We start from the raw sequence: 22242 nt of genomic DNA, 5'->3' as shown, positions 1-22242 counted from the left end.
GCAGCAATTATTAAAAGTCATCTTTTTTGTATTGGTTTATCAGATTCTCACTTTGATTTCTCAATTAGTGTTGTTTCAGTATAATAAGGGTGGGCATATACTGTATAGCTGCACAGCTCTTGCCACAGCTTTTCAATCAGGATAAGGTCTGGCCGTGCAAAACATTGAATCTTTTGTTTTTCAAGCTGTTCTGATCTTATCGAGATCTTTTTCCTACTATAACCTAATTTTGACTGAACTTAGCTCTCATATGGGTGACTTTAATATATACAGTATAGAGAAGGTGCTGCTGGACTCAGTGACTGTTAAGTGTGCAGGTCATGAGGCCACAAAAAAAGACCAAAATCATCACATTTGCACCAGCTTGCTAGAATTTCGGTATGTGTTGTTTGTGCTGATCTGCTTTTTAGCTTTAGGCTAGTCTGTTCAAAGGACATTAGCTGTTACGGTTTGTTTAGATGCAACTTTACAAACCAGTTTTTTCTCCTTCTGGCAACCCTTCCAAACATGCCATACTTGTCCAGTCTTTTGTTTTTTAACAAACAAAAGATTTAACAGTGAAATTCTTGGTTTGTCTGCTCCTTCTCTGGGCATTACAAACCTGATCTGAGATGAATTTGCTGGGATGTCCACTGCTGAGAATACTGGTGTCTTGATTAAAATAATTAATATATTTTAAATACTACTTTAAATGTCTTGAAAGACTGACATTGTTTTGAAATAGATGTTTTGCTGTTTTGTCCTTCCCAGACTTATGAAAGGAATAGAATCTCTAAGATCATTGCTGATGTCTTTCCTTAATCGCCATTGTGTTTACACACACCTGAAGGTTTCAGACCAACAAACATCCAAATCTTCTGCTTTTCAAGAGCTACTCACATGCACTGATGTCCGAACACAAAGAAGAAAACTGGAAACCTGTATTTCTAAAATTCATCTGACATTCATGGTATAATTGTTTTTTTGGTTACAGGATTTTAAGTAGTGCGCTGACATATAGCACCATGCTGCTCATGGCGACCCGAGTTTGATTCCCAGCTCAATGTCCTTTGCCGACCCTTCCCCTCTCTCTGCTCCCAATACTTTCCTGTCTGTAACCTCCATTGTCCTTTCCCAAAGGTGAAAAAAACCTAAAAGTATTTATATATACATTATGGGTGAGTAAATAGTAAGTAAATTAAACATTTTGGGTGAACTATTACTTTAATTCCCATTTTAACTATAAGGGTAACTTAAGATTCACATTGACTCCATTGTCAAAAAAGCTCAACAAAGGCTGTACTTTCTTTGTCAGCTGAGGAAGTTCAACCTTCCAAGGACCTGCTGAAACTGTTCTACACCTCCATCACTGAATCAGTCCTCTCTGCGCTTCAATAACTGTCTGGTTTAGCTCAGCTACCAAATCTGACCTTCGAAGACTACTTTGAATAGTTCGGACTGCTGAGCGAATCACTGGTACAACCCTCCCATACTGTCCAAGAACTGTACTTATCCAGAGCGAGCAGAAGGGCAGCCAAAATCTCTCTGGACCTCTCACACCCAGTACACTGCCTCTTTGAACTGCTACCTTGTGGTCGATGCTACCGCAGGGTTTCTTCCCACAGGCAATCCATGTCATGAACGCTTGATGATAAAAACTGTGGAACCAACATTACTACTTACTATACACTTTTTAAACACACTTATTTAACAACACACGTTACAAGCCAATTTGCACATAACAGCTGAACATTTAACGTTATAGTAATACCTGTACACACAATTGTCAATTTGTATATTTGCATTCAGTATTTACTTCTATTTTTAATTTACATTTCTTATTTGTTTTTGTCCTGTCTCTGTAATTCTGTTGCACTGTAAAAGCTTCTGTCATCAAAACAAATTCCTCGTATGAAAGTTCTTTCTGATTCTGATTAAGTTTGTCACCCATGGAATTTTCATTTTGTCATCATTACAGGAAGCTGGGATATATTGTGTTGGTCTTAGGTTTTATTTGGCAAATATTTAGACCTGACAAGGGCCAGAATTTTTTATGTCGTGATAGAAAACAATATAATTCAATATATTCTTTTTACATGTAATATTTTACCAGTAAAATTTAAGATGTCCAAATAAAACACAATATATTATTATTATATTTTAGCTCTGGTGAAATTAGGACACCACATCAAATATTTTTCAGCTTATTGGATTTGCCATTAAAAGCCACTGGTTTTACAAAATAGCTGAAAAATGAACCTACATTTGAACATGCAAATGAACATTTCAAGTATGAATGATATAATATTTATATAGAATATAAAACAGTTTTCACTCCTTAAATACTGAGGGAAAAATTACACCTCCTTTAATACATTTTTTTTGCGTTTTTACTTTTGGACTGTAGCCTAATACATTGGATCTACTGTAGTTGTCTGTCTACCTGTCTATGTTTATGTGTTTTATATATTACATAGGCTAATTATTTACAGCTTAAAGAAAACTGTTTTATTGATTTACTTTTAACAATCATTAGCCTGCTAATGCAAATTAATCTTCCAAAATACAAAGATGTCCTCTGCAGATGCTGGTCGACTAATACTGAACCTGAAACATTTAAAGAAGTGTGTGTGTGTGTGTTTGTGTATATGTGTGAGTGTGAGTGTGAGTATGTGTGTCACTTACAGGCTGAAGTGAAAGTCTTCTTGCCTCTGTTCGCTGTCCATCCTATTTCACGGTCTGACAAGAGTCGGGGAACAAACTGTTATGTATTCACGCAATGCATCTTGGAAACAAGCTTTTGCTGGGTAAGTGAGGCAAAACTGTTTATTTACTTGCGGCAAAACCTGCAGTAATTCGTCCGTTTTAATAGCTTGTCTTATGCAGAATATTGTTTGTTATAAATATATTCAAGACTGAAAGTCTAGTCTGTTGAATAGAGTTTTTTGTTTTATTTCTTTCTTTCACATTTGTTTTGTTTTCTCTTTTACCGTAGTGCTGCTCGTGCTGCACTGGAGCTCGTTGAAGGACGGTTTAACTGAAGCTCATCCGCGATGCGACACTGATGGATCGGTAAAGTTTCCTCCTTTTAATCAGCCCTCAGTACAACTGTCTGTCTGGAACTGTGAGACTCATTTACAGCTGGTGTTTAGCGTCACCCACGAAATAAACTGAGATTACAGATGCCTCGTTACATTAAACTAAATGTTACAAGGTGTTTGGTGCCGCCTCAGTTTGAAAACGTGATTTCTAAAGCACCTATTTAAAATATGCTAAACATAATACATATCCATTTGTTTACTGTATGTGGTATCATGGCTGATAATTTAACAAGCTATAAAGTGCAAGTAGTGAGCATTTGTCAATGAAGAGCTCATCATTTAACATCAAAAAGTCACTTATGTAACTTATTAAGAAAGCACACTTTCAAGGAATAGTTCACTGCAAAATATAAAATTACTTATTATTTAACTTACTCATGCTTCAAGTCGATATGAATTTTTCTGTCAAACACAAAAGAAGATATTTTGATGAATGTAATAATAAACTTACTTCTCATCATTTAGCCAGTTAAAATCAGCTAAAAATAAAAGCAGAACTGTTGATTTTACTGAAATTGCCGTAATAACCACAGAGATTTGTATTTTACCGTCAGAATAAGTTTATTTTTAGCATTGATGGTAAAGATGATTGTGTGTTAAAGAACATGTTTTTTTTTAGACTGTAAGATGCACGCTGGAAGAGACTGACTTAATGAGTTCTGACCCAATCAAACTGGATGTCACTGAAGGACAAGTGGTGGAAATTTACAGTGCATGTGAACAAAACAGCTCCAATGAGCGTAAATGTCTCTGCTATCAAAGGTTTGGATAGATGATGGTTCATTTGTTAATGCAAGTTTAAACTGTTTACTCAATGTGTGATATTAGTGATAAACCGCTAATAGTAGTGAAGCTGCTGGTCATCTAGACTATATCTCTGATTGAATCATAAATAAAATACAATTATTAAAATTTCTCCTACAGGACAAATTCTTCTATCCATCTGTTACAATGCATTGAAAAATTGGGAAATGAAAAATACTCTGTGATCTGTGGCAATAAAACTGTTACGGCTGTTCGGGCAACACAAAGTAAGTCAAACGCTTATCAGATAGAGGAAATATATTTATATTAAGACTAGCACTCGTAAAGCATCGCTTTAAAAAGTGACTTCATCCTGCATGAATCGTTTCAGATGTGTTTTTGTTGTCTCTAGGAAGGCCATCGGTTCCAGTTCTCAAAGCTATTTTAAAGGCAGGGTCTACAAATCTAGCTCAGTTAGTGTGCACTTCTGAGGGGTACCCAAAACCAACTCTCAGGTGGTATGGGAACAGGTAAGAAGAAAGTTATGGTTGCCGATACAGTTTCTGAAAAGTTGATGTTTGTGACTGTTTTGATTTTGTGTTTATTTAGTGATGATGCAGAGGAGGGCATGACAAGTAGTGCATGTAAGACAGAGAGCACTTTGATAAGTTATTATAGTTATCTTTCTAAAAATCCAAATCAGAAGTGCTGTGCCAGTAATGCTCTGGGAGAAGAATGCACTGAGGTCTATCATTATGGTATGCTTTTTTCTTTATTTCATTGTTATATTTAATGTTCTTATTCTCACCAAGGCTGCGTTTATTTGATCGATATACGGTAAAATTGAGATTACTTTGTCACAAATTAACTGTGATCCGTTTAATATACGGTATTGACCCTTAAACATGCTCTACTTGAAAAATAATTGTTTGGCCCACATCTTGGATTGAATAATATACTGACACAACTCTGATAAATATCATGATAACCTATTATGATGATAACCTATGGATAAAAGATCAACCAGGTGGTTACACTACCTGTTAAAGGGTTAATATGTAAGCTATTTTTATGATGGCAAAGCTGAATTTTCAGGCACATTAACCCAGTCTTCAGCGTAACATGATGCTTCAGAAATCATTCTGATTTGTTGCTCAATAAACATTTATTTATTGTCATTAGCAGTGTTGAAAACAGTTGTGCTGCTTAAAATTTCTTTGGAAAAATTTCTTTTTTTTTTCATCCAAAGAACATAATTTGATTAAAACACAACTTCTTCTGAAATATTATGAATGTCCTTACTGTTACTTTTCATTAATTGAATGCATCCCTGCTGGAAAATTTCACTGTATACACAGTTGAAGTCAGAATTATAAGCCCCCCTTTGAATTTTTTTCTTTATAAATATTTCCCAAATGATGTTTAACAGAACAAGGAAATTTTCACATTATGTCGGATAATATTTGTTTGTGTGGAAAAAGTCTTATTTGTTTTATTTCGGCTAGAATAAAAGCAGTTTTTAATTTTTTAAAAGCCATTTTAAGGACAAACTTATTAGCCCCTTTAAGCTATATTTTTTTCGATAGTTTACAGAACAAACCATCATTATACAATAACTTGCCTAATTACCCTAACCTGCCTAGTGAACCTAATTAACCTAGTTAAGCTTTTAAATGTCACTTTAAGCTGTATAGGAGTGTCTTGAAAAAGATCAAGTAAAATATGATTTACTGTCATCATTGCAAAGATAAAATAAATCAGGTATTTGAAATGAGTTATTAAAACTATTATGTTTATCTATTATGTGTTGAAAAAATAAAATATGTTGAAATTGAGGAAAAAATAAACAGGGGTCTCATAATTCAGAGGGGCTAATAATTCTGACTTCAACTATATATATATATATATATATATATATATATATATATATATATATATATATATATATATATATAGTGTTACATACTGTATTAATGTTTTTATTCTGAACAGTATTAAACCTTCTGTGTCTAAATCCCAAATTAAAAGTGCTTCTATGATCGTTTTGTTAATTAAATATAGCAATATGTGCCACAAAAGTTAATTTAATGCATTTTAAGGTGAGTTAACGCTCCTTTGTGTCTGTTCAGAATTTTCTGTACAAACAATAACTTTAGAAGTAAGTCAGAGAGTATAGAGATATACTACAGTTGCAGTCAGAATTATTAGCCCCCCTATGAATTTTTTTTCTTCTTTTTAAAATATTTTCCAAATGATGTTTAACAGAGCAAGAAAATTTTTACAGTATGTCTGATAATATTTTTTCTTCAGGAGAAAGCCTTATTTGTTTTATTTCGGCTAGAATAAAAGAAGTTTTTAATTTTTAAACACCATTTTAGGGACAAAATTATTAGCCTCTTTAAGCTATATTTTTTCTCGATAGTCTACAGAAGAAACCATCATTATACAATAACTTGCCTAATTACCCTAACCTGCCTAGCTAACCTAATTAACCTAGTTAAGCCTTTAAATGTCACTTTAAGCTGTATAGAAGGGTCTTGAAAAATATCAAGTAAAATATTATTTACTGTCATCAGGGCAAAGATAAAATAAATCAGTTATTAGAAATGAGTTATTAAGACTATTATAATTACACTGTAAACGATTTCTTGTTAAATTAACAGTAAGTTACTGGCAACAATTATCCAGTAGCTGCTGTATTTCATAAAACAGTAACATTACTGTAATACTAATTACATTAGTATTACATTTACTGTAAAATGTAATACATCATTTTACTGTTGTTGATTTTTACTGAAACACCAATTACAGTAGTGATACACATACTGCAAAACTGAAAACAGTATTTTATTGTACATTTTTACCATGAAGAACTACGGTATTTTAACGTTACTTTCATTATTACTGTATAGTATTTTACAGTTATTAAATGTTATTTTATTTTATTTAATAGTGCTACTTTATAATGGGTAAAAAAAGTTCAAAAATTGCACAAGTGTTATTTTAACTGTTCAAGAAATACAAGAAAAATAAAGAAACTGAAACTTTAACTTCACAATAAAGGTTTATTGTGTAAACCATGCTAAAACAGTAGCAATTATTCAATATAACAAAGCAACAGAACCCTAATAAACAATTGATCATTAAAACCAGTCAACAATTAATGCATCAAAAATTATTACAATTTTAAAAACAGGTGAAAATACTGCTACCAGACAGGAAATGATGAAGGCCAAATGATGTGGAAAGGGACAGTGAAAAAGGGCAGGAGCACTTCTGATGATCCTGCAAAAATGACAAGCAAAATCAATCACTGAAGTAAAAACTGATCATCCCTCAAACCATTTAATTCATTCAGAAACGAAACACTGCACTGTTGTTTTTATATATATATATATAAATATATATAACAGTTATAATATATATAAGTTTTTTTTAATTGTTTTTGTTGGTGAAATACAGTTTGTTGTCAATTCGAAATTACACTAACGTTAATGGGGAAAAGATCAGCGGGCATTGTTCTTGAAGATCGCTAGTCAGGTGTCCACACAGGTGTGTAAAAAATAAAGTCTCATCTTAACTTAATGTCCGACTCTGTATAGCTCGAATATCTGATTCCATGATCACACTACTAGTGCTTCCACGGATTTAAGAGGGGTAAACACAGTTCATTCTCACTTTAAGAGGCTACATATTTAAAATTAAATAAATAAAAATAATCTAATTTAACGTGACTAATGTTAATTAAATACTTTTAGGCTTTTAACACGTATAAATCCACTTCTAACTTACAGATAAGATTGCGTTAGAGAACATGAAAGCCGTGGGTGATTTTTTAAAATAATGCTAATGATGAGTTATTGATATTTGGTTTGCATAAAACAAAGTAATCACTAAGCATTCATTTTTGGCAAAATCTGCAGAGAGGCTCAGCAACACGAGGAAATGTGTTAAAGTTGAGTAGAGAACTTAAGAGCAGTCTAGCCTACTTCATGAAATGTTTGTGGTAATATTCTGCTGTCAATTCGTATTACTGTATTTTAATATGCAGCAGTGATGGCATGTCAGCGAGACAAATAAACATTTTATCGAGTCATTTCATACAATTTATTTATTTATTTATTTTTTTATACAAACCCTCTAGTGACATTTCCTCAAACTAAATCATCATGACGTTACTGTGCACAGCATCAGTAAAACGTTGAGAATAATTTAAATACTAAAATAATAACATTAAAGCTAAGCTTACAGAAATCCTGTATGCATGACAATATAAAGATGTATTACTCACTGATGTCGAAGCACTTCCAGCTCATCAGAGATGTAGACAGGACAGAATATGTGCTATCAAATGAGCTCTTGTGCAGCCTTTGTTGGACATCCAGGTAGTATGTTCACCCACACTGTAAGAAACAAAAACAGAAACAATTTATTAAAATGTGAGGGATAGTAAACATGTTTGGTCTACAGAGAGAAGAAAATGTTTAATTTAAGCATTGATCCTAATGAATCTGTTTCTCAACTACATTTAACCTTATCACGGAAACAGCATTTTTGAGCTTTTAGACCAGGGGTGCTCAACCTTGTTTGCTTTAAATTAGAATTAAAACAATAAATCTCTATGTCAAATAAAATACTTCAGATCTAAATAAAGCAGGTGCTTTTACCTAAAGGTTCCTTCCCTCCAGTTAGTTTGGCTGCAAATCCCTCCACATCTGTGCTTTATTCGATTCTTGTCTTAGAGTAACTGGTGTCACATTCCAGGTTCATCACAATCTGAGCTAGAAAGACAATATGGCAAAAGACAAGACATATATAAATAAGTCTCAGAATAAAATATTTAAAAGGATAGTTTACTTTTTTGCCACCATTACTCCATGTGTTTTAAATCCGTTTAAATTTCTGTTAAACACTAAAGCAGATACTTTGAAGACTGTTAGTAACCAGTAACTATTGACATCCATATTTGAACCAAATTTCTTTAAAAAATACGAGTTTGTGTTCAACGGAACAAATTAAATGTATAACTATTTTGAAACAAGTGGAGGATGCCAAAGATGCTATTATTTTCATTTTGGGGTGTACTTTCCCTTCAATTTAAGTGTCAAGCAATAGTCATAAAAACTGATGTGTCGCTTGAGGAAAACTAAATCAAGTACTTTCTTTGAACAAGCAGAATCATTATGCCATTGTATTCAGTGATTCTCTTTTACATTTTCCCACTATAAAACGATAGCTTCACCATGCAATCTATGTTTACACAAAAATGACTAGCATAAAATAACATATTGAACTAAACTTACAGTTTCCAGGCTGTTTGAAAAAAAAAAAAACACATACGCCCAGTAAAATTGCTAATAAACACAAAGACAACAGTTATAGAAAAAAATGTTTGTCTAATATTTACTCAGCAATTGGTAGGCAAATAGCATAGCCGTGGCTGTTTTAACACCAGATTTTTTTTTATCTTAAGAACTGCTGGAAGAAGAAAAAGAGGTTGTACATGAAACTCCTCACAACAAATCTGTGAACAACTTGACATTTAAAAATCTAATCAAAATGAGGAAGACATCAACATTACCTTGAATAATCAAGTGAGGAGAGATTGGTAGCATCAGTTTTTCAACATCAATTACTGTAGCTGAAAAACAGATAAATATAATAAGAGTAAAATAAGACTTAACATTAATTAATCTAAATCTATGGTACAACCATACCAATCTGAATGGGGTTAAAATACATTTGTACACAAATCATTCCCTGACCCCATCCATTTCTCTTAGAATAGGATATATATATATATATATATATATATATATATATATATATATATATATATATATATATATATATATATATATATATATATATATATATATATAGTGATAATGACTTTGGCTTATATCTGTGTACTCAGAACGTACACTCACCTTAGGTACACCTGAACACCAAAAATTAAATGTACAGTTAATGACACACTATACATCAAGCTCATTAACATTATTGAGAAATAGACAATTAATATGTATTTTGTTAATATTAACGTTAGCTTAAAATAATTCAACTGCATTTAATTTTCAGCTCCATTTGATAAAACAGTTAAGACTCATTTCATTATGAGTTTAGTTTAAATAACTAGCTTACAGTTGAAAAATTTTACCATAATGATAACTTAAGTTAGTCATAATGACTATGTGAAGACCAGAGCTTACCTTAACGGTAAACGTTTAACTTTTCATGGTGACTTCGCCTTCATCTCAGTGTTGTGCTGAAATAGAGAATTCATTAATGCAGGGTCCGTGTACATTTTGTTCATTTGTTTTCCATTTTCAAACGGAATAAAGGAAATGGAGAAAACGCCCGTTTTTCCGTTTTTCTTTTGCTCACGAGAAAACGAAAAAACGAGATTTTGGCTGGATTTTCGTTTTTTGGTTTAGGGTAGGAAAACGGATAAACGACTTTAAAATTCATTTTACACATGTAGGCGGTGCTGAAACGCCCACTTTCCTCTAATTGGTCAACCAAATCTGCGCTCGTGACGTCACCCTCAAAATAAAAGCCTTACACGCAGGCTTTTAATTAATATTATTTAATTATATATATAAACAAAGTTTACATATTCTATCATTTGAACCACACACAGTTAGCAGGCTTACATTCATTGCGTAAGTATAAATTAAATAAAAACGTAAATCAGCAGTATTCTTAGACATTTGTCATTAAAATAAGGTCATAGTTCACTGCCAAGCTTCTTGCTGCTGTGCACCTGATGCAGAGCAAAGATAGCCATTTCCGAGGAGCACCTGGTTTACATGATTGTTTCAGAGCAAGGGCTTTATAATAATAATAATAATAATAATAATAATAATAATAATAATAATAATTATTATTATTATTATTATTATTATTATTATTATTATTATTATTATTATTATTATTATCAGTTACTAGTGTTTTTATTGTTTGGTGTGTTTTTTTTTCTTCTTTTTAATAGTTGTTACCAGAATAAGAACACTTTGGGCCCTGCTATAAAAACAAAGGGTACCATTTGTTTTCATTTATTTCTTCCTATTTTAATTATATATTGTAATTATTTATTTGATAATTAATACTATTTTATTGCAACGCCAAAGTAGGCCTGTCTTATTATTATTTTTTATTATTAAATTTGCTGTTATTGTAGGCTAGATGGCAGGCTTTAAATATTTTAAATAACATTTACTCATAACCTTACTAATTCGAGAGCCGAACCTAAAAAAGTTTAAGTGCAATAAGCCTGTACAATAAAGGGAGCCGCAATGCATATTTCTAGCGCATTCTTTCACTCAACAAGTATTGCTGGAATAATGAAATAAATTTCAAATTAACTAATTAAACACATTATAGTTGATAAAAAAATTGTGTCTAGTAGTTCCGACAAACAGATGAGCTCGCTACATGTGCGTTGCGCTAATAATTTGACATTTGCTCTTCTTGAGAAAGTGCTACAGCGGCCCTGCTATTTCACATATAAGGTTAGTGACACGTATTTTAAATTAGTATTGCACATTATTCATTCATTTTCTTGTCGGCTTAGTCCCTTTATTAATCTGGGGTCGCCACAGCGGAATGAACCGCCAACTTATTTAGCAAGTTTTTATGCAGCGGATGCCCTTCCAGCCACAACCCATCTCTGGGAAACATCCACACATACACACACACTTATACAGTACGGACAATTTAGCCTACCCAATTCACCTGTACCGCATGTCTTTTTACTGTGGGGAAAACCGGAGCACCCGGAGAAAACCCACGCGAACGCACTACACTACTGAATTAGACACACAATCTCAAAAAAAAAACTTGATGCTTATTTACATTATCTAAAGTCATTTCTTATGAGGTAGGATCTGTTGTTGTATTATATATTTTCGTTTTAATATGCAAATAATTTTCTTTAATTTGTAATAGGCCTATTGTCCCTCATTGCATAAAATAACCAGCCTTTGTATTCAATATGTTTGTAAATTGTCCATCCAGTTTGACGCAAGCTAAACAACATTTTGGCCTGTTTTGCTTATTAAATGAGTGATTTTCACGGAGAAACAAATCATCCATCCACACAGTTTTGTATAGGACCTGTGTGAACAAAAATATACACTTCATCATATAGGAAAATGTATCCGTTTAGAACCAATTTTGTGTTGTATAATTAAAAATATTAAAAATACAACAAAAAAAAAAAGGAATAACATTTGAAGTGCAATGCTTCAAAGATCCAATCCGCTGCATGCAGAGCCAAAACAAAAACTGGTTTGTTTGTTTAATAAAATAATAATATGAAATTAAAGTGAAATAGTTCCATAACCTGTATTATAACTGTAGTCACTCTAGATGACAAATCATCCGTTGCACCGGTCAGTTTCACTTTTAATCAAGAATGTGCCAGAACCAAATTAGAATATTTACAGATTACCTCGGAATGAGACCTCGGTCTGTGAAGGATGCAGAACACAGAAACTCGTTGAGAATGGAGATGCATGTTAGATGTTTTATATCCCTTTAGATATTGTAAATAAAACAACAAGTTTTTATAGAGATTGTGTCAAGTCTTTTCTTTGACGCACGCGCTGAACAGCCTGTACTGTAGCCTAAATAATAGTTTAGATTTTATAACATATAATGTTCCATTACTTTAAATGTATAATGTTTTTTAATATTTATGGATTATATAAAATATATAGTTTATATAAATGCGCTCTGATCATTCAAGGATCATAATGCGTTGCATATTCTTCTTATTCTTCATTAGGCTTGATCCGTAAATTGTGTATTTTATAAACTGATCGTTTATAAGGACTAAGCTATTAATAACTGTAATTCCTCGAATGGAAAAGTCTTGATTAAAGAAAAAGAGAACTTAATTCGACATATGCATATAGTGCGCTTATTTCTGCGCTCATCGCGCGCTTTACCGAATTACCTTTTTTATTTTTTATGCACTATAAATGCATCTGGCAGCACCGAAAAGAGCAAATGCCAAGTTATTAGCGCAGCGCACAGACAGCTAGCTCGTCTAGTCTGAACCAGGGGTTTTCAAACTATTCATTGCACACCGATCCCATTGCATTTTATTTAGTATAAACCACTTATTTAAAATTAATTAATTAAAAGGTGCGTACTCTCCAATACACCACTGTAGTTTCATAATATTTAATAATTATAATTAAGATAGACACCTGACCTCCATTTAATAAACAATTTATTTGCCATACTCTGTTAATTTGAAGTTTAAAGTTTAAATGTTAAACTTAAATTATTTAAAAACTTAAAAAGACTTAAATTTAGTCATTTAAGACATTTTAGGTCATAAGTTTACATACATTGACCGTTGCATTTAGTAGGCCTATTCTGGTCTAAATAAGCTTTTTGCATCTTAGGTGTTTACACACACACAAATTAAGCAGTTTATACGTACATTTAATGTTACTTTGAAATTACTTTTGATGCAATAAATAATCCTAAATAGTTGAAAGTGTTAACATATTCTTGAAATGTAGTTATTTTATAACTATGAAATTTATTACTAAACAAAGTGAATCATTATGAATTTGCCAAGAAATAATCCACTTTACCACCGTAAAGCAATGCCCCACACTCACTAGAACGGTAGAACCTGGACTGTATGATATGTTCTGTATGTAAAATAGAGAAAATAAGCAAGATGCGCAGTCTCATGCAGCCTTAGTGAAATATAGCGCGTCACAGCAATGAACTAAAAATAAAACCACCCTTGAAATGCTGGCGATCTTAATTTTTTCAGCCTACACTGACTGAGAATAATGTTGCACTATTTTATTAACAAATAATTAGAATGTTTTTTTTTCCTTCAACACATTCATCATTACTTTTGCCTGTGCAAGTTTTTTTTGCGCCCGCTTGAGCGCGAAGGCATCTATTTTCAGGTGCAAGATGCCACTTTGGGTGGCACCAGCACACTCTGCCACACCTGTGGCTATGTCCCTGCTACAATAATAATAACAACAACAACGACAAAATAATAACAAAAAATAATAATAATAAGACAGGCCTACTTTGACCTTGCAATAAAAAAGTAATAATTATCAAATAAATATTTACAATAGGCTAAAGGCATATTAAATTAAAATAGGAGAAAATCCAATAGAAACAAATGGTACCATTTATTATCGCCCCATGCAGGGTCCAATGTGTTCTTACAACCATTGAATAACTAAGTAAATAATAATAATAACAATACTAATAATAATAGGCCTAATAATAATAATAATAATAATAATAATAATAATAAATTATTATTTTATACAGAGTAGGCTATTATTTAGGCCTACAATAGCTCTGAAACAATCATGTAAACCAGGTGCTCCTCGGAAATGGCTATCTTTGCTCTGCATCAGGTGCACAGCAGCAAGAAGCTTGGCAGTGAACTATGACCTTATTTTAATGACAAATGTCTAAGAATACTGCTGATTTACGTTTTTATTTAATTTATACTTACGCAATGAATGTAAGCCTGCTAACTGTGTGTGGTTCAAATGATAGAATATGTAAACTTTGTTTATATATATAATTAAATAATATTAATTAAAAGCCTGCGTGTAAGGCTTTTATTTTGAGGGTGACGTCACGAGCGCAGATTTTGTTAACCAATTAGAGGAAAGTGGGCGTTTCAGCACCGCCTACATGTGTAAAATGAATTTTAAAGTCGTTTATCCGTTTTCCTACCCTAAACCAAAAACGAAAATCCAGCCAAAATCTCGTTTTTTCGTTTTCTCGTGAGCAAAAGAAAAACGGAAAAACGGGCGTTTTCTCCATTTCCTTTATTCTGTTTGAAAATGGAAAACAAATGAACAAAATGTACACGGACCATGCAGTTACAATAAGTTAAAGTTATGTTTTTTTCAGGTAACTTAACGTATGGTCAAAAACTCACTCAAGATAAACTCACTGTATCTAATACCTCGCAAACACTACAATGACCGCCTGGCGTTTGTTATTTCTTGTTTAAAATACCTTTTTGTTACCGGATAGCGTCACATACGAACCTACAACTAATGTCACTTAATTCTTTTAAATTACACACACAATACACAGAAATACTTAAAAAACAATCCTTTAACGGACAGAATTTGACTTTAAAACACTTACCGAGGATGAATTCGCTGGATGAAAGACGACAGGTGAATTTCAAATTAGGAGAGCCGTTGGGTCCGTGTACGTTTTGTTCATTTGTTTTCCATTTTCAAACGGAATAAAGGAAATGGAGAAAACGGCCGTTTTTCCGTTTTTATTTTGCTCACGAGAAAACGAAAAAACGAGATTTTGGCTGGATTTTTGTTTTTTGGTTTAGGGTAGGAAAACGGATAAAAGACTTTAAAATTCATTTTACACATGTAGGCGGTGCTGAAACGCCCACTTTCCTCTAATTGGTCAACCAAATCTGCGCTCGTGACGTCACCCTCAAAATAAAAGCCTTACACGAAGGCTTTTAATTATTATTATTTAATTATATATATAAACAAAGTTTACATATTCTATCATTTGAACCACACACAGTTAGCAGGCTTACATTCATTGCGTATGTATAAATTAAATAAAAACGTAAATCAGCAGTATTCTTAGACATTTGTCATTAAAATAAGGTCATAGTTCACTGCCAAACTTCTTGCTGCTGTGCACCTGATGCAGAGCAAAGATAGCCATTTCCGAGGAGCACCTGGTTTGCATGAATGTTTCAGAGCAAGGGCTTTATAGTAATAATAATAATAATAATAATAATAATAATTATTATTATTATTATTATTATTATTATTATTATTATTATCATTATCAGTTACTAGTGTTTTTATTGTTTGGTGTGTTTTTTTTTCTTTTTAATAGTTGTTACCAGAACCAGAATAAGAACTATTTGGGCCCTGCTATAAAAACAAAGGGTACCATTTGTTTTCATTTATTTATTTTAATTATATATTGTAATTATTTATTTGATAATTAATACTATTTTATTGCAACGCCAAAGTAGGCCTGTCTTATTATTTTTTTATTATTAAATTTGCTGTTATTGTAGGCTAGATGGCAGGCTTTAAATAGCCTATTTTAAATAACATTTACTCATAACCTTACTAATTCGAGAGCCGAACCTAAAAAAGTTTAAGTGCAATAAGCCTGTACAATAAAGGGAGCCGCAATGCATATTTCTAGCGCATTCTTTCACTCAACAATTATTGCTGGAATAATGAAATAAATTTCAAATTAACTAATTAAACACATTATAGTTGATAAAAAAATTGTGTCTAGTAGTTCCGACAAACAGATAAGCTCGCTACATGTGCGTTGCGCTAATAATTTGACATTTGCTCTTCTTGAGAAAGTGCTACAGCGGGCCCTGCTATTTCACATATAAGGTTAGTGATACATATTTTAAATTAGTATTGCACATTATTCATTCATTTTCTTGTCAGCTTAGTCCCTTTATTAATCTGGGGTCGCCACAGCGGAATGAACCGCCAACTTATTTAGCAAGTTTTTATGCAGCGGATGCCCTTCCAGCCACAACCCATCTCTGGGAAACATCCACATACACAAACACTTATACAGTAAGGACAATTTAGCCTACCCAATTCACCTGTACCGCATGTCTACTGTGGGGAAAACCGGAGCACCCGGAGGAAACCCACGCGAACGCACCACATTACTGAATTAGACACACAATCTCAAAAAAAAAAAAACTTGATGCTTATTTACATTATCTAAAGTCATTTCTTAAGAGGTAGGATCTGTTGTTGTATTATATATTTTCGTTTTAATATGCAAATAATTTTCTTTAATTTGTAATAGGTCCCTCATTGCATAAAATAACCAGCCTTTGTATTCAATATGTTTGTAAATTGTCCATCCAGTTTGACGCAAGCAAGCTAAACAACATTTTGGCCTGTTTTGCTTATTAAATGAGTGATTTTCACGGAGAAACAAATCATCCATCCACACAGTTTTGTATAGGACCTGTGTGAACAAAAATATACACTTCATCATAGCCTATAGGAAAATGTATCTGTTTAGAACCAATTTTGTGTTGTATAATTAAAAATATTAAAAATACAATAATAAAAAAAGGAATAATATTTGAAGTGCAATGCTTCAAAGATCCAATACGCTGCATGCAGAGCCAAAACAAAAACTCGTTTGTTTGTTTAATAAAATAATAATATGAAATTAAAGTGAAATAGTTCCATAACCTGTATTATAACTGTAGTCACTCTAGATGACAAATCATCCGTTGCGCCGGTCAGTTTCACCTTTAATCAAGAATGTGCCAGAACCAAACGAGAATATTTATAGATTACCTCGGAATGAGACCTCGGTCTGTGAAGGATGCAGAACACAGAAACTCGTTGAGAATGGAGATGCATGTTAGATGTTTTATATCCCTTTAGATATTGTAAATAAACAACTAGTTTTTATAGAGATTGTGTCATGTCTTTTCTTTGACGCACGCGCTGAACAGCCTGTAGCCTAAATAATAGTTTAGATTTTATAACATATAATGTTCCATTACTTTAAACGTATAATGTTTTTTAACATTTATGGATTATATAAAATATATAGTTTATATAAATGCGCTCTGATCATTCAAGGATCATAATGCGTTGCATATTCTTCTTATTCTTCATTAGGCTTGATCCGTAAATTGCGTATTTTATAAACTGATCGTTTATAAGGACTAAGGTATTAATAACTGTAATTCCTCGAATGGAAAAGTCTTGATTAAAGAAAAAGAGAACTTAATTCGACATATGCATATAGTGCGCTTATTTCTGCGCGCATCGCGCGCTTTACCGAATTACCTTTTTTATTTTTTATGCATTATAAATGCATCTGGCAGCACCGAAAATAGCAAATGCCAAGTTATTAGCGCAGCGCACAGACAGCTAGCTCGTCTAGTCTGAACCAGGGGTTTTCAAACTATCCATTGCACACCGATCCCATTGCATTTTATTTAGGATAAACCACTTATTTAAAATTAATTAATTAAAAGGTGCGTACTCTCCAATACACCACTGTAGTGTCATAATATTTAATAATTATAATTAAGATAGACACCTGACCTCCATTTAATAAACAATTTATTTGCCATACTCTGTTAATTTGAAGTTTAAAGTTTAAATCATTTATGTTAAACTTAAATTATTTAAAAACTTAAAAAGACTTAAATTTAGTCATTTAAGACATTTTAGGTCATAAGTTTACATACATTGACTGTTGCATTTAGTAGGCCTATTCTGGTCTAAATAAGCTTTTTGCATCTTAGGTGTTTACACACAAATTAAGCAGTTTATACGTACATTTAATGTTACTTTGAAATTACTTTTGATGCAATAAATAATCCTAAATAGTTGAAAGTGTTAACATATTCTTGAAATGTAGTTATTTTATAACTATGAAATTTATTACTAAACAAAGTGAATCATTATGAATTTGCCAAGAAATAATCCACTTTACCACCGTACAGCCATGCCCCACACTCACTAGAACGGTAGAACCTTGGACTGTATGATATGTTCTGTATGTAAAATAGAGAAAATAAGCAAGATGCGCAGTCTCATGCAGCCTTAGTGAAATATAGCGCGTCACAGCAATGAACTAAAAATAAAACCACCCTTGAAATGCTGGCGATCTTAATTTTTTCAGCCTACACTGACTGAGAATAATGTTGCACTATTTTATTAACAAATAATTAGAATGTTTTTTTTTCCTTCAACACATTCATCATTACTTTTGCCTGTGCAAGTTTTTTTGCGCGCGCTTGAGCGCGAAGGCATCTATTTTCAGGTGCAAGATGCCACTTTGGGTGGCACCAGCACACTCTGCCACACCTGTGGCTATGTCCCTGCCACAATAATAATAACAACAACAACGACAAAATAATAACAAAAAATAATAATAATAAGACAGGCCTACTTTGACGTTGCAATAAAAAAGTATTAATTATCAAATAAATATTTACAATAGGCTAAAGACATATATTAAATTAAAATAGGAGAAAATCCAATAGAAACAAAAGGTACCATTTATTATAGCCCCATGCAGGGTCCAATGTGTTCTTACAACCATTGAATAACTAAGTAAATAATAATAATAACAATACTAATAATAATAGGCCTAATAATAATAATAATAATAATAATAATAATAAATTATTATTTTATACAGAGTAGGCTATTATTTAGGCCTACAATAGCTCTGAAACAATCATGTAAACCAGGTGCTCCTCGGAAATGGCTATCTTTGCTCAGCATCAGGTGCACAGCAGCAAGAAGTTTGGCAGTGAACTATGACCTTATTTTAATGACAAATGTCTAAGAATACTGCTGATTTACGTTTTTATTTAATTTATACATACGCAATGAATGTAAGCCTGCTAACTGTGTGTGGTTCAAATGATAGAATATGTAAACTTTGTTTATATATATAATTAAATAATAATAATTAAAAGCCTGCGTGTAAGGCTTTTATTTTGAGGGTGACGTCACGAGTGCAGATTTGGTTGACCAATTAGAGGAAAGTGGGCGTTTCAGCACCGCCTACATGTGTAAAATGAATTTTAAAGTCTTTTATCCGTTTTCCTACCCTAAACCAAAAAACGAAAATCCAGCCAAAATCTCGTTTTTTCGTTTTCTCGTGAGCAAAATAAAAACGGAAAAACGGCCGTTTTCTCCATTTCCTTTATTCCGTTTGAAAATGGAAAACAAATGAACAAAACGTACACGGACCCCGTTGCCTGCATGTCGAGTCGTGTCCGTTCGGTTCTATGAATCGGCTCCTTAGTGAACAGTAAAGAATCGAATCCGCCTAAAACCGATTCCTTTTTGTATATGATGGTCCGTGTATCATCCGTTCATTTGATTATTCCTTTTATTACGGAAAACGAAACATCAGAAAAACGATGAATATTTCGTTTTTCTGTTTATTCTGTAGGCAGAAAAAACGGAAACTCATCTGTTATTCAGCTTATTAACTTAAAACGAAATATTAAAACAAACACAAAACCAAAACGAAATAATGAGTCAAAAAATGGTCCGTGTACGGTCCGTGTACGTTTTGTTCATTTGTTTTCCATTTTCAAACGGAATAAAGGAAATGAAGAAAACGGCCGTTTTTCCGTTTTTCTTTTGCTCACGAGAAAACGAAAAAACGAGATTTTGGCTGGATTTTCGTTTTTTGGTTTAGGGTAGGAAAACGGATAAACGACTTTAAAATTCATTTTACACATGTAGGCGGTGCTGAAACGCCCACTTTCCTCTAATTGGTCAACCAAATCTGCGCTCGTGACGTCACCCTCAAAATAAAAGCCTTACACGCAGGCTTTTAATTATTATTATTTAATTATATATTAACTAAGTTTACATATTCTATCATTTGAACCACACACAGTTAGCAGGCTTACATTCATTCCGTATGTATAAATAAATAAAAACGTAAATCAGCAGTATTCTTAGACATTTGTCGTTAAAATAAGGTCATAGTTCACTGCCAAGCTTCTTGCTGCTGTGCACCTGATGCAGAGCAAAGAAAGCCATTTCCGAGGAGCACCTGGTTTGCATGATTGTTTCAGAGCAAGGGCTTTATAATAATAATAATAATAATAATAATAATTATTATTATTATTATTATTATTATTATTATTATTATTATTATTATTATTATTATTATTATCAGTTACTAGTGTTTTTATTGTTTGGTGTGTTTTTTTTCTTTTTAATAGTTGTTACCAGAACCAGAATAAGAACACTTTGGGCCCTGCTATAAAAACAAAGGGTACCATTTGTTTTCATTTATTTCTTCCTATTTTAATTATATATTGTAATTATTTATTTGATAATTAATACTATTTTATTGCAACGCCAAAGTAGGCATGTCTTATTATTTTTTATAATTATTATTTTTTATTATTAAATTTGCTGTTATTGTAGGCTAGATGGCAGGCTTTAAATATTTTAAATAACATTTACTCATAACCTTACTAATTCGAGAGCCGAACCTAAAAAAGTTTAAGTGCAATAAGCCTGTACAATAAAGGGAGCCGCAATGCATATTTCTAGCGCATTCTTTCACTCAACAATTATTGCTGGAATAATGAAATAAATTTCAAATTAACTAATTAAACACATTATAGTTGATAAAAAAATTGTGTCTAGTAGTTCCGACAAAAAGATGAGCTCGCTACATGTGCGTTGCGCTAATAATTTGACATCTGCTCTTCTTGAGAAAGTGCTACAGCGGGCCCTGCTATTTCACATATAAGGTTAGTGATACGTATTTTAAATTAGTATTGCACATTATTCATTCATTTTCTTGTCGGCTTAGTCCCTTTATTAATCTGGGGTCGCCACAGCGGAATGAACCGCCAACTTATTTAGCAAGTTTTTATGCAGCGGATGCCCTTCCAGCCACAACCCATCTCTGGGAAACATCCACACATACACACACACTTATACAGAACGGACAATTTAGCCTACCCAATTCACCTGTACCGCAAGTCTTTGGACTGTGGGGAAAACCGGAGCACGCGGAGGAAACCCACGCGAACGCACTACACTACTGAATTAGACACACAATCTCAAAAAAAAAACTTTATGCTTATTTACATTATCTAAAGTCATTTCTTATGAGGTAGGATCTGTTGTTGTATTATATATTTTCGTTTTAATATGCAAATAATTTTCTTTAATTTGTAATAGGCCTATTGTCCCTCATTGCATAAAATAACCAGCCTTTGTATTCAATATGTTTGTAAATTGTCCATCCAGTTTGACGCAAGCTAAACAACATTTTGGCCTGTTTTGCTTATTAAATGAGTGGTTTTCACGGAGAAACAAATCATCCATCCACACAGTTTTGTATAGGACCTGTGTGAACAAAAATATACACTTCATCATAGCCTATAGGAAAATGTATCTGTTTAGAACTAATTTTGTGTTGTATAATTAAAAATATTAAAAATACAATTAAAAAAAAAAGGAATAACATTTGAAGTGCAATGCTTCAAAGATTCAATACGCTGCATGCAGAGCCAAAACAAAAACTGGTTTGTTTGTTTAATAAAATAATAATATGAAATTAAAGTGAAATAGTTCCATAACCTGTATTATAACTGTAGTCACTCTAGATGACAAATCATCCGTTGCGCCGGTCAGTTTCACCTTTAATCAAGAATGTGCCAGAACCAAATTAGAATATTTACAGATTACCTCGGAATGAGACCTCGGTCTGTGAAGGATGCAGAACACAGAAACTCGTTGAGAATGGAGATGCATGTTAGATGTTTTATATCCCTTTAGATATTGTAAATAAACAACAAGTTTTTATAGAGATTGTGTCATGTCTTTTCTTTGACGCACGC

General features: G+C 32.6%; 1 protein-coding gene and 1 long non-coding RNA gene across 4 annotated transcripts in view; one reads left to right on the top strand and one right to left on the bottom strand.

Annotated features, from left to right (window-relative positions):
- The window catches only part of flt3 (fms related receptor tyrosine kinase 3), a 49621-nt gene that overhangs the window by 4099 nt on the left and 23280 nt on the right, over positions 1 to 22242 (top strand). For 2 of the 3 annotated variants that reach the window (XM_087309506.1, XM_087309505.1), the window contains exons 2-7: positions 2605 to 2786; positions 2975 to 3051; positions 3700 to 3842; positions 4005 to 4111; positions 4237 to 4354; positions 4434 to 4582. In XM_087309506.1, coding sequence (XP_087165632.1) covers positions 2759 to 2786; positions 2975 to 3051; positions 3700 to 3842; positions 4005 to 4111; positions 4237 to 4354; positions 4434 to 4582 — 622 coding nt within the window. In that variant the 5' untranslated portion in view covers positions 2605 to 2758. The remainder of the gene's footprint in view (positions 1 to 2604; positions 2787 to 2974; positions 3052 to 3699; positions 3843 to 4004; positions 4112 to 4236; positions 4355 to 4433; positions 4583 to 22242) is intronic. The other variant, XM_087309507.1, reaches the window with a different exon arrangement.
- Positions 6977 to 8620, bottom strand: LOC147838036 (uncharacterized). Its single transcript, XR_015525487.2, has 3 exons — positions 8492 to 8620; positions 8116 to 8227; positions 6977 to 7109 (listed from the first exon to the last, which is right to left on the bottom strand). It is a non-coding gene; the product is annotated as an uncharacterized LOC147838036 (long non-coding RNA).

Source organism: Danio rerio, chromosome 24 (genome assembly GCF_052040795.2).
Source record: "Danio rerio strain M-AB ecotype USA chromosome 24, GRCz13ab, whole genome shotgun sequence".
NCBI classification, from domain to species: Eukaryota; Metazoa; Chordata; class Actinopteri; order Cypriniformes; family Danionidae; genus Danio; species Danio rerio.
The sequence above is the reverse complement of the archived record's forward strand: the minus strand, read 5'-3'. Positions and strand labels throughout refer to the sequence as shown.